We start from the raw sequence: 12,798 nt of genomic DNA, 5'->3' as shown, positions 1-12,798 counted from the left end.
GCTTGCTTTGTGGAATGGTTAGTAATGTTTACGTGTGCCAGCTGTAAAACTCACAGCAAGTCACTCTCCCTCTCTCCCCCCCTCCCCCCTCCCTCCCTCTCTCTCTCTCTCTCTCTCTCTCTCTCTCTCTCTCTCTCTCTCTCTCTCTGTGTGTGTGTGTGTGTGTGTGTGTGTATGTGTGTGTATAAAACACAACCATGAACTGTACTCCGCAGAGATCCAAAATCGAATACAGATTATCTTTTTTTATTTAAGTGATACACATGTGCAGCAATGAAGTCATCGCTGGGGTTAAAGGTTTGTTCCTTGACGCGTTCGTTCCTGCCAGCAGTACAACCACCTGCAGCTGTTCAGTTCGGGCCACGCAACCTCTCTGGATTGGCTTCACCCAGGTTCTCACTCCAAACAAAAAGTGTAATTCGACGTTATCTGTGCGGGAACGTATACAGAAATCCCTGTACTACACGTGTAAGAACGGAGACAATACAACGAATGTGGAGTCCTACAGAAAGGAATACAACGATGGAATCTTCATAAACCTGCAAACGACATCATCTAGCCAGGACGTCACTCACTGCATGGTGTTACGAATCCTATTGAGTCCAGGTATTAATGGTATTAATATACCGGCCTCGGTGGCGTCGTGGTTAGGCCATCGGTCTACAGGCAGGTTCGGATCCCAGTCGAGGCATGGGAGTTTCAATCCAGATACCGACTCCAAACCCTGAGTGAGTGCTCCACAAGGCTCAATGACCAGTGATCCATAACTGGTTCAACAAAGGCCATGGTTTGTGCTATCCTGCCTGTGGGAAGCGCAAACAAAAGATCCCTTGCTGCCTGTCGTAAACGAGTAGACTAAAAAAAAAAGTGTCAGAATGACCATATGTTTGACGTCCAATAGCTGATGATAAGATAAAAAAAAATCAATGTGCTCTAGTGGCATCGTTAAATAAAACAAACTTTACTTTACTTTTTAATGGTATTAATATAACACATCATACTATTATAATGGGCGAGTGCTTGGGACGATCAGCCATTTGTTAAAGTACAAGCATTTAGACATGTCACTAGTGAAGGTTTATGCTAGTATTGGTTCACACCCAGAATTAATGTTCACTTCAATGGGGACGACTCTACATTGGCTTTATTTTCACTTACTAATATAGGTGGGGTTTTTGGGTTTTTTTTGTGTGTGTGTTTTTGTACTCACCTTTGTTGACTCTCAATAGCTGAAGTATTTTTTTGTGTGTTGGTCTGTCGTTAATTAATTAATTAATCCCTCCATTCATTCACTCATCCATTCAATCATCCATTCGATCACTAGCAACCAATTGTGGACAGTCCTGGAAGCCATATATTTTACAGGTACTTTCACTGTAAGCTGCAATTTGCCAACAACTATAACCACTGGATTATATACATTGGGAACCACGTCATCAGTTTCTCCGCCAGGATACACAACTAAATCACAGACATCAGATAGCACGGTCCGTCTGGAAACTACAGTAGGTGAGTCGCAAGATCCATATACATAACGGGCTGAGTTTGATACCCCCATATACGCATTTATCATTCACACATACACGTCACACTCGTCCACATCTTACACTGATGACATTAAACAGGGCCGTAGCTAGAATGTTTTGTTGGGGGGCGGGGAGGGGGGGGGGGGGGGGGGCAACTGAGCAGTTAATAGTTTCTATAATTTTTTTCAGATTTTGTTCTGGGTACCGCTAGTTACGGCCCTACATTAAAGCCGCAGCCGCTTTTCAACCTATGAAAATGGTCACCAAATTGGGTTAATCTACACACTTGTAACACATTTGGATAAAGTTATAATGGAGTAAACAAGAGTGCGATGTTGAAACGTGAGAAACACACTTAAAATATTGACTAGGACTCGTTTCTATAACCGCTACTTCTTAGAACAAATGTGTTTTTAAATGCATGGGAAATGTATTTCGTGGTATTAGAAACAGCAGGATGACCATAAACACTTGTAAGAAAATGAATAGTCTAAACAATAAAATATCTAAGTAATGCCTCATTTCAAATCTCAACAAGTGCTCTAATAGGCAAACATACAACATAGTGTTTACAGTCTGTCCGTGCACCATATCATTCGTGTTACATTTTAAAGACAAACTCTGTCATTAAAAGTATTTGCTTTACCGCCATAATACAATTGGTTAATAATGATATTACTAGTGAAAGTTAAAAAATATTTACAACTTCGTGAAATTAGTTCTTTATTTGTGACACTCGTTTATTTAAATAACAAAAAAGTGATGGACATCGCTGGTCAAGAGTTCTAACAAGCCGATATTAAACATAGTTTTGTTCAGATTAATTTAGATTATGCATTTCAAGTTTTATGCAAAAATAGATTGAAAACAACAACCGGAACAACTACAACAACAAACAAATCTAAATAAAACAAAACAAACAAACAAACAAACAAACCAAACAAACAAAAATAAATGCAACTTTACAAACAAACATGACTGGGTTTTGTAACACTGTTCCACGGCTTCTCCTATTTGCACATAACATTAAACTTTAACGCACATTTTAGATTTGAAAATCTGAGTTTTTAAAGTGAAATGAATTTTAAATACATGTATATATTAATTGCAGACTCGTCTCTTCCAGGTTTGATTATCAGCTCAGCAACCAGTTCAACGACTAGTTCAACCAAAGACTCCACCACTAGCTTCACCATCAGACAAACCAGCACCTCAACTATCAGACCCGGTATCAGCTCAATCAGCTCCACACGTCCAGAAAGATCAAGCTCTGGTCTGGTCTCGACATCAGTGTCATTGCCAACTGTTTCCACTCAGAAGACAAACTCGCCATCATATTTGCCTGGTAATAACACTACCATTCTCAAAACCAAAGCCCATCCAGGCTAGCAAACTTAACAATAGAATAATTGTAAATGCATTAAAAAAGAATAACAAAATAAATACAAAAAAGTAAATACAAAACAAATCGAGAATGCAAATGTATATTAAAAGCAAACTAAAATAACGCTGGTATTTCCATTGATTTAGTTTTGCACGTATCTATTACAGACTACAGCCCAACCAAATCAAGCAAACCTACCAGTAAAGACTATATTGAATGATCAAACAAAACTGATAAAACGATGTAAACATACAGGAATCAACGTAAAAAATGTAAAATGCCCTTGGCACGTCAACAGTAGTCTTTGAACTCCTTTAGTTCCAGCCAGTGCACCAGAACTGGTATAGCAAAGTCTGTGGTATGTAACTATCCTGTCTGTGGATGGTCCATAAATAAAATATTTCCCTTCCTTCCCCGAATTTCATTTTACTTGAAAAAAAAATGTAGCGGGCTTCCTCTCTGTGACTGTCAAAATGATAGTATGTTTGACATTCAATAGCCGATGAGTAATTAATCAATGTGCTCTAGTGGTGTCGTTAAACAAAACAAACTTTTTGAACTCCTTTAAAAGTACTGAACTTCGGAGGAATACAAAATATATGTGTACTTTTTACACTTAGTTGTAATCTTTTTATTTGTATATTATGTTGTTGTTGTTGTTATTGTTATTATTATTACTATTATTATTATTAGTAGTATTAGTAGTAGTAGTAGTAGTGTGCTTATTGCCCTTTATATAACATCGAGGTATATGTAGACATACATTTTATAAGTAATCATACATGTAGTATGGACTTTATAATAACCTTGACATGTTTGTACTTGTAGCTGCTGTAGGTGGCGCCGTTGGTGCAGGTCTGGTTGTCGCTGTTGTGGCTGTTGTTTTTATTTACATCTATATAAGGTAACTGACATTCCCTACTTTAATGTAGACAGAATAAGTCACACTAAATGTAAGTTAAGATACGCCATTATGTAGACACTGAAAGGATAGAAATGATGGACAGCTGTTTGCAGAATACAAAAACGAATATAAACCTGTTTGTGTTTATCTCTCCTAGAATATAAACCGGTTTGTGTTTATCTCTCCTACACGCTCCTCGAATTTCAGGGGCTAGGCGTAGCTCAGTGGTACAGCGCTCGCTTGATGCGCGGTCGTTTTGGAATCGATGTCCGTCAGTGGGCCCATTGCGCTATTTCTCGCTCCAGCCAGTGCACCACGACTGGTACATCAAAGGCCGTGGTATGTGCTATCCTGTCTATGGGATGGTGCATATAAAAGATCCCTTACTGCTAATCGAAAAGTGTAGCCCAGGAAGTGGCGACAGCGGGTTTCCTCTGTTAATATCTGTGTGGTCCTTAACTATATGTCTGACGCCATATAACCGTAAATAAAATATGTTGAGTGCGTCGTTAAATAAAATATTTCCTTCCTTCCTTCCCCGAATTTCACTTCACAGTGTTTCTGCCATGAAGATATTTTTGGATATGGCACTATGAAATGGAATATTTACAATCATATTATGTGTGCTGAACGCAACCGCGGTCGATAGGGGGTATGGGTGTGTGGGTGGGGGGGGGGGGGGGGGATCTCTTAGAAAAAAAAGGGTTTGGTTTAGGGTTAGGGTTGAGAAAATCATACAGTAATGCTAAGAGTCATTGATTTTGTTAAAAGGTAAACTTAAAAACATACGTTTGCAAGTGTGACTTTGAGCGAGCAAGACGTGTGTCAATGCACTCTCGACCCCCACCCCACCCCCGCCCCCACCCCATCCCTAAAGGCTTTGATCGTCACTTATGAAAAACTATTAGAGTACAGAGTTACCTACACCGGGTCACGGGCCTCCGTGACTTTGCTGTACGGTGAACCGCAGAAGCCACGGAGGACCAGGAAGAGGAAGCACGCGCCAGGGTCAGCACAGGGGAAAACCTAAACTGGCAGCTCAACTGCTAGCGGCGGTCCCGTCTGCGTCACGACCCCAGCCCCAACCTACCAAGCCTGATGGACTTGACCTAACTTCTACTTTCCAAATACCGCCCACCTCAAACTTAACAACCCCCTCCTGTCCCAGACTCAGTCACTGGCGATGTCACAGGCTAAGCCCGTGATCGGGTCGGGTAAAGTTTAACGTGCATATGTGCCACGAGAGCTTCACGCACGCCTATCACGGGCTCAATCTCTGACTTTCGCCAGTGACTAAGTCCGGGACGGGGGGGGGGGGGGGGGGGGGGGTACGTTTGAAGTGGGCCTAAGTCTATGGAGAATAATCTGCACACCAATCATGTCCGGACTAAGAAATTAAATCCAAAAAATATATTTGACTGCTCGATCAAAACGGTTTTAAGGTGATTTGAGCAATTGAACGGGCGCCAAAGTAAAGTGCGTTGGACTATTTATAAAAAAAAATAAACATAATTTTTTTTTAGCCACGGCCGAAAAATTTAAAGTCCAACTAAGCCCAAAAAGGAGGTTACCTGTCCTAGGTAAGGTTGGCTACGTCGGTGAAGCTGGAGACTCCCTGAGGTCAGGTAGTAGTGGTTGGTGCTGGCGCAGAGTATGAACTACCGTGCCGTAGTCGGAACCGCAGACCGCTCGGATCATCTTGTGTAGATTCCGATTGTCCAACTTGCTTGGAAGTATGGCTTGTCTGTAGGTCTGCTGCCTCCTGTGCGTGACGACTACGGCATGGTGATTGTTGAAGACCTTGCTGTGTAGTTCACACTCGCTTCCGTCCGCCAGGGGTCTCCAGTAGATGTTGGCAAGTCCACCGCGCAGCGCCTTCGGATCGGTAGTGTCCCCCTGAATGTAGTGGTGAAGCTGTTCGTTCATCTTGGCTACTTGGAGTGTCCACTCTTCTTCCTCAGGGGGGTGACTACCTCCGCTGGTGGTTTGGCCTTGGCTGGCTGGATGGTCGGTGATGTCGCCTTCCGCTTCTGTGGAGCCGCAACAACCGCAAGTCCTGGTGCCGACTCAACGGGAGCGGTCTGTATAATCGACCGCTGCACCGGTTGACCACTGCGCCCGTGGCGTGGAGGTCGGTGGAACCGCCCTCTAAACCTGACACATTGCTATGTCAAGGTTGGAGTACGGTTCATCCGGGGATGCTGGCGTCGATGGCACTGGCGTCCTCTTCGGTGGTGACGGTGGTGACGGCGACGCAGAAGGACCCGCCGCTGGCGGTTGAGCCGCCAGTTTTGGATCCCCCCGAGCCGCTCCCGGCGCACGTCTCCTCCTCCCTCCTCTTCGGGTCTTCTTTACCGAGTCGCCGTACACTAAGGTCACGGTCGCCCGTGACCCCGTGTACGCGACTCGGTACTCCAACACGGCTCCAAACGAAGCCATCATACCCCCCAGGTGGGGGAGGGGGGTTAGCTCGAGAGCGCACGAAACAACGTCTTGACGCATCGTCGTAAGCTAGAGAAGTGAAAAAGCCCGTGATGGGTGTGTTTGAAACCTTTGTGATAAATGCACACGTTAATAGAGTTACTTATAAAAAGTAAAATCTTCCCAAACAATTTGGTTATGGCGCCATACCCATTTTAGCCTGCTTCAAGTCTTATCATTGCGCCCCACCCTAGACCTAAATGTAAACATAACTGTCCACTAGATGTGTATTTTCGAAACTTATTACCGAAGCACAGACGCATAAAAGACGCCTATCACCAAGGACAGTGTTCTCGCTTTAACTAACTGTTCCGTTAATCACTTCCGTTAAAACACTCCAAGAAAAGAAAAAATTCGTTTAAAGCAGGAAATAGATTTTAAAACATATGTTTGGATTACTTTAAAAATAATTTTTCAAACAATAAAAAAATGAACATATATTAGGCCAAACAAAATAAATGTCTTTGTGTCTGGTAAGCGCGCGCGTTGATTTTGACCTCGCGGGCCAACATGTTTCGTTTTTATTTCCCGCGGTATGACATCGATTTTTGTAGGAGTAACCTGTGGGTTGTACAGACCCCCCCCCCCCCCCCCCACCGTGCTACTGTTTAGGAAAATATTTAGGGTACAAAGGCAAAGGAGGGGACACCATGGCCATTGATGATGGACCAAGGCAGACGAGGAGGACATGAACTAACTAAATATAAACAAAATGCATCGCCGCATCAATTCTGGAACTTTCGTCTCACTAGAGACCGACTTGTTTTGGCCTTAGTATCAATTTGTAAAACATTCGCTACAGTTTTAGGAGATTAATTTTTCCCCTGATGAGTTTGCAGTTCACTCCACGTATTTGCATACGGCATAACAGAATAGCCCAGCTATAAATATAAAAAAGTCCCTACACCGTTCCGTTTACCTAGTCCTAGTACAAACACCCTGGTTAATCCACTACCTGTTATAAGCATATCCCATTGTAAGAGCATAAACATTAAATTCCTAGATCCAAACACAGTTAATGACTAACTGATGGTTTATCTGTCAGCTGGTCTTAAATAACAAGCCAAACACAAATGTCAATTTTGTGATAGCCAGTGACTTTTTGCACGTGTAGCGGAAGCATTTTCTGTTGTTGTTGTTCTTGATTTCAGTGCAATACTGGATTTTAGCACAGCTCGGATATTAACATATTTGTATTCGGCAATTAAGGTATGCAATTAGGCGGGCTTCACTGATTGAACAGTATTATGAGCCAGAAACAGAGGATCGGTTTAGATCACTCGAAGATGTCTGATTACTAGGTCTGCTAAAATCAAGGTGGTGATGATGATGATCATGATGGTGTAACTTCAATCGTTATTTTTAAAATTATTTTTGCAGGAAAAAAGGAACCGAAGGCAAAGAAAACACCGATGGTGGAACACATGTCAACAGAGTTAGTAACCCTTATATCGGTGCTGCCAATATTAACCCGTATAACAATGTTAATCGTCATAATAATGTGGACATTGCTGGCAACACTTACGAACATTTACAACACAACACTGTACAGTATAATACTGATCACAATGCTGGCAACACGTACGAATATCTACAACACAACACTGTACAGTATAATACTGATCACAATGATGGCAACACTTACGAACATCTACAACACAACACTGTACAGTATAATACTGATGGCAACACTTACGAACATCTACAACACAACACTGTACAGTATAATGCTGATCACAATGCTGGCAACACTTACGAACATCTACAACACAATACTGTACATTATGTTAACACGTCGTCGAGTGTTGATGAAGACCACGTGTACCTCCACGTCAACGAACCAACATAACTTGCGTATGTCATAAGCAAGGGCTGAGGATTCACAGACGTCAGTTCATGAGTGTTACAATACTGTGAAAAACGACTGAATCACTCGATTCAGATAGACATTGAATAAAAGAAAATATATACATTAGAGGGCTTATTAATGTAGATAATATTTGTCTTTATTCTTGGCAATGAGTTGCGAATCAGCTCGGTGATGGGTGTCCAATTATCACATATGGACTCACTGGTTGTTTTTCCCCATCTAAATATATATATTAAGTCCAAAATGTAAAATAAATAGTTATGGTGGGTGTTCTCCTGTCTGTGGTATAACTTAAAGGTATAACTTATATGGGGTTTTCTTGATGATATTCTGTAGAATAGTTTATATCTGGCGACAGCTTGTCTGTCTGTCTCTCTCACTTTCTTTCTTTCTTTTTTTTTCTCTCTCTCTCTCTCTTTCACTATATCTCCCTCTCTACCTGTCCTTTCTGTCCCTCTCTCTTTCTCCCTCTCTATTTTGCACACTCACTCACTCACTCACTCAGTCTCTCTCTCTCTCTCTCTCTCTCTCTCTCTCTCTCTCTCTCTCTCTCTCTCTCTCTCTCTCTCTCTCTCTCTCTCTCTCTCTCTCTCTCTCACACACACACACACGTGTCAAGCCATATGTTATAAGTGTTGAATGATATGATGATGATAGTGCCGAACACAACGCTGCAGATAAAAAGTTTATTTTGTTTAACGATACCATTAGAGCACAATGATTTATCAGTTATCAACTACTGGCTGTCAAACATTTGATAGTTTTGACAACAACAGAAACTCGCTTCATTGTTCCCATTTAATTTTATATGCACGGTTCCAAAGCCAGAAGAGCACATGCCATAGTCTTTGATACAGTAGCCACGGGCACTGGTTGGGACGGGGAAAACACAATCAGGGAATGGGTCTTGCGAGGGATTCCGAACCTAGGATTCAAGTACCCCAAGCCAGTAAACGTCGACATCTGCTCCCATGACAGGCATACTCAACAACAGTTTGTTCTGAATGTGCACATTAAAACCTATGACCTGACCTGAACTAATGGCGAGCATTCTCAAAATGACAGTCACACTTTACGGGTGAAAAGGGCAGATAGCCCAACCAATGAATTCCCCTTGTCCTCCCAGATATGGCATTCTATATTATGTTTAGCAAATGAACAGATCTAAAGTATTAAATAAATATACTGCTGTTTATTTATATTAAGAAATACAATTATTTATATTGAGAAATATTTTAAATTGAAGTTAAACAGAATTGCAGTCAGTAATAATTATTACTTAGTAACTTAGATAAATATTTAGGCCATCAGTTATAATATAAGTATTACACTTGTGTTTGTATTATTCCATTCCAAGTCATCATTTGCTATAGTCCTATTAGTAATCAAGGACTATTTAAAGTACCTTTGATTCAATGTATTATTAAACTTGTTTTATAAATTTATAAATGAACTTTTTGAACTTTATTCTGGAGTTGTTATGAAGTTTGAGTACAACGGTACCTGAACTGTAGGCTATTACAATATATATAATCTTTCAGTTACTGTGTTGCTTATATTACTGAAATTCGTTTTAGAGAAATGTGAATATGATTGTATTTGCAACATTATGAATTGAATGAAAATCCCATGTTTCACTGCCCTAATTTAGGCACAAACTCTTATGTGATGGATTGCTAAACAATCTTAAAATACACATTTCACACCTTGCGATGTATTTAATCTGATGCATATGTGTTTTGTTGTCCTCGTTGTTACTAGTAAAATTGACCTTTAACCCAACATGGGTTCAGTTAAATCACCAATATTTATTAAGTTTCATTTCAGCGAAAACTTTATTAGTTTGTTTTGAAAACAACACACCTGTTACAGTTTGAGAAGTTTTACAAATGAAGGATATCCCCCGAACTGTTGTTTGTCACTGATGTAGTTTTTGTCATTATGAGTTTCAAAAGATAAGTAGGAATTCTATGTTTATATAAACAGTATTCAGGCTGTTCCCGAAAGCTGCACCCATAAAACAATGAGATCTTGTATTATTAAAGTTAAATGGAGAAAGAAAGAAATATTAACGGATGGATTTTACGTCATGGGTAGCATACATTATCGTTGAATCCATTGCCATATAGGTTAGAACTTATCTTACATCATATGAAACATTTGTACTTCCATTCTAACTTGATACTGAATGATAACACTGTAGGTAAACCATTGTTGAACTTATTTTACCTCAAACCAAGCCATTTTCTCCGGTCCAATCTTTATAGACTTCCAAGGTAGGGTGTAGCCCAGTGGTAAACCGATCGCCTGGCGAGCGGTCGATCTAGAATCGATCCCCGTCGGTGAGCTCATCGGGCTGTTTCTCGTTCCAACCACTGCACCACGACTGATAGATTAAAGCTATTCTGTCTGCATATAAAAGATACCTTGCTACTAATGGAAAAATGAAGCGAGTTTCCTCTCTAAAACTATATTATGTCAAAATTACCAAATGTTTGACATCAAATAGCTGATGATTAATAAATCATTATGCTCTAGTGGTGTCGTTAACAAAAATAAAATTTGCTAGACTTTCAAGTGACATTTTCGTAAACGATGAATATAATATCACTGCCCAAATCGCTCTCATCTTTACTGTAGACAAGTTAACCACTCCATTCAAATTCTTCTTCATTTCGATATGACCGGCCTCGGTGGCGTCGTGGCAGACCATCGGTCTACAGGCTGGTAGGTACTGGGTTCGGATCCCAGTCGAGGCATGGGATTTTTAATCCAGATACCGACTCAAAACCCCGAGTGAGTGCTACGCAAGGCTCAATGGGTAGGTGTAAACCACTTGCACCGACCAGTGATCCATAACTGGTTCAACAAAGGCCATGGTTTGTGTTATTCTGCCTGTGGGAAGCGCAAATAAAAGATCCCTTGCTGCTAATCGGAAGAGTAGCCCATGTAGTGGCGACAGCGGGTTTCCTCTCAAAATATGTGTGGTCCTTAACCATATGTCTGACGCCATATAACCGTAAATAAAATGTGTTGAGTGCGTCGTTAAATAAAACACTTCTTTCTTTCATTTCGATATTGTTGCCATAACGTTGATGGCAGCAGTGGTGATGGTGGTGATGATGATGGCAACGACGATTACGATAACGACGGTGACAATAAAATGCATTAATAACTAACGTTTTGTTTTATAATTTCACTTTGAAACAGATAAAATATGAACAAAATACCAGACATGACGGAGGATGCGTCAACAGCGATGTTAACCCTTACAATGCCGATTCCAGTGATGGTACTGACAATCTAAATGACGATATCCTTAAGACGCAGCTAGCAATGATAACCGTAACACTACAGACAATAATTATTGTGGAGGTTATCACGAGCAAGTACAACACGATCGCAAACGACAGGTTGGAGAGGAAAATGTGTATCTCAAGCAGACGCCAGGGTTAGCGTGCAGTATGTTCACAAGCCATCACTTCAGAACGAAGACCATATATACATACCATTCATATTTAGAAGAACAAATTACAACCACTCTGAAATGGTTGACGCGTTATAATGCTAATAATTGTGTTACCAGTTGTAATACCAGTGGCGATGTCGGCAGCCTTTGTTTGACACCCAATGTCCTATGTGCTGGGATTACAAATTAATTCATTACCTAATTCATTTATTCACTCATTCCCTTCTTATAATCTACATGGTACTGTACATGCTACAGCTACTTCGCCTTCAAGATAATTTCAGCAATATTTCTGTAAAATACTTACCTTTCCTTGCTTACAATAATATTGTTGCATCTAGATCTTCGCATTTTTGGTTATGGATTTGACCCATTCCTTTATTCTGAAAAAGAATCCTCCACCTCAGTGTAAGCACTATCAGTGTACATTGACGGTACGTCACATTTTGGTGGAGTGCAATCATCTGAAAGAAACTAGAAAAGATATCTTTGGATGAAGAAATGTAATGGAATCATTTCGATTCCATCTTGAACTTTTGTTGCAATTTCTTCGAGAGTCTGACTTTTTAATCTATCTGTGATATATATTTGTATTTGTTTTTACACAGTTCTTTAATTTAACAGTTAATGTTTACATATACCATAGTTTTACACCCAATAGCCGATGTATTTTTCGTGCTGGGGTGTCGTTAAACATTCATTAATTCATTACAGAAGCTGTAGAACAGTTTCTGGATACTGTATTGGCACCAGTTATAAAGTGGCCATATAAATCGTCCTATAAGTCGTCCTATAAATTCGATCAGCCCCTCTGCACAAATAGAGCTGAGACACCTACCTCAATTACCACCATAACGTCTTTTAGACTTAAGCATATGCATTTTTTCTGATACTGCATTCTTGTAACCAGTTTTTGTTTTATAGACTAAAATCATACTGGATTGTCAGTATATCTGACAATTTGGAGCACGTTCAATAATCGCTAACATAAACATTTACTCGACTCCGGATAAGATTTCAGCAATACCACAGTCCATCCAGCTCAATGGACGCTCACAGAATGGTTATATCGTAAACAATACTCAATACCACAGTCCATCCAGGTCAATGGACGCTCACAGAATTGTTATATCGTGAACAATACTCAATACCACAGTCCATCCA

The 12,798-nt window shown here is 40.5% G+C and overlaps 1 protein-coding gene across 1 annotated transcript; it reads left to right on the top strand.

Annotated features, from left to right (window-relative positions):
• The first annotated feature begins 214 nt into the window (after window positions 1-214).
• Window positions 215-8,624, top strand: LOC121390466. Its single transcript, XM_041522288.1, has 4 exons — window positions 215-606; window positions 2,653-2,871; window positions 3,739-3,814; window positions 7,676-8,624. Exons 1-4 carry the CDS (start codon window positions 264-266, stop codon window positions 8,142-8,144), a joined length of 1,107 nt encoding a protein of 368 aa, XP_041378222.1. The 5' UTR covers window positions 215-263; the 3' UTR covers window positions 8,145-8,624.
• The last annotated feature ends 4,174 nt before the right edge of the window (window positions 8,625-12,798 follow it).

This window comes from Gigantopelta aegis, chromosome 15, assembly GCF_016097555.1.
Source record: "Gigantopelta aegis isolate Gae_Host chromosome 15, Gae_host_genome, whole genome shotgun sequence".
Lineage (NCBI taxonomy): Eukaryota > Metazoa > Mollusca > Gastropoda > Neomphalida > Peltospiridae > Gigantopelta > Gigantopelta aegis.
The sequence above is the reverse complement of the archived record's forward strand: the minus strand, read 5'-3'. Positions and strand labels throughout refer to the sequence as shown.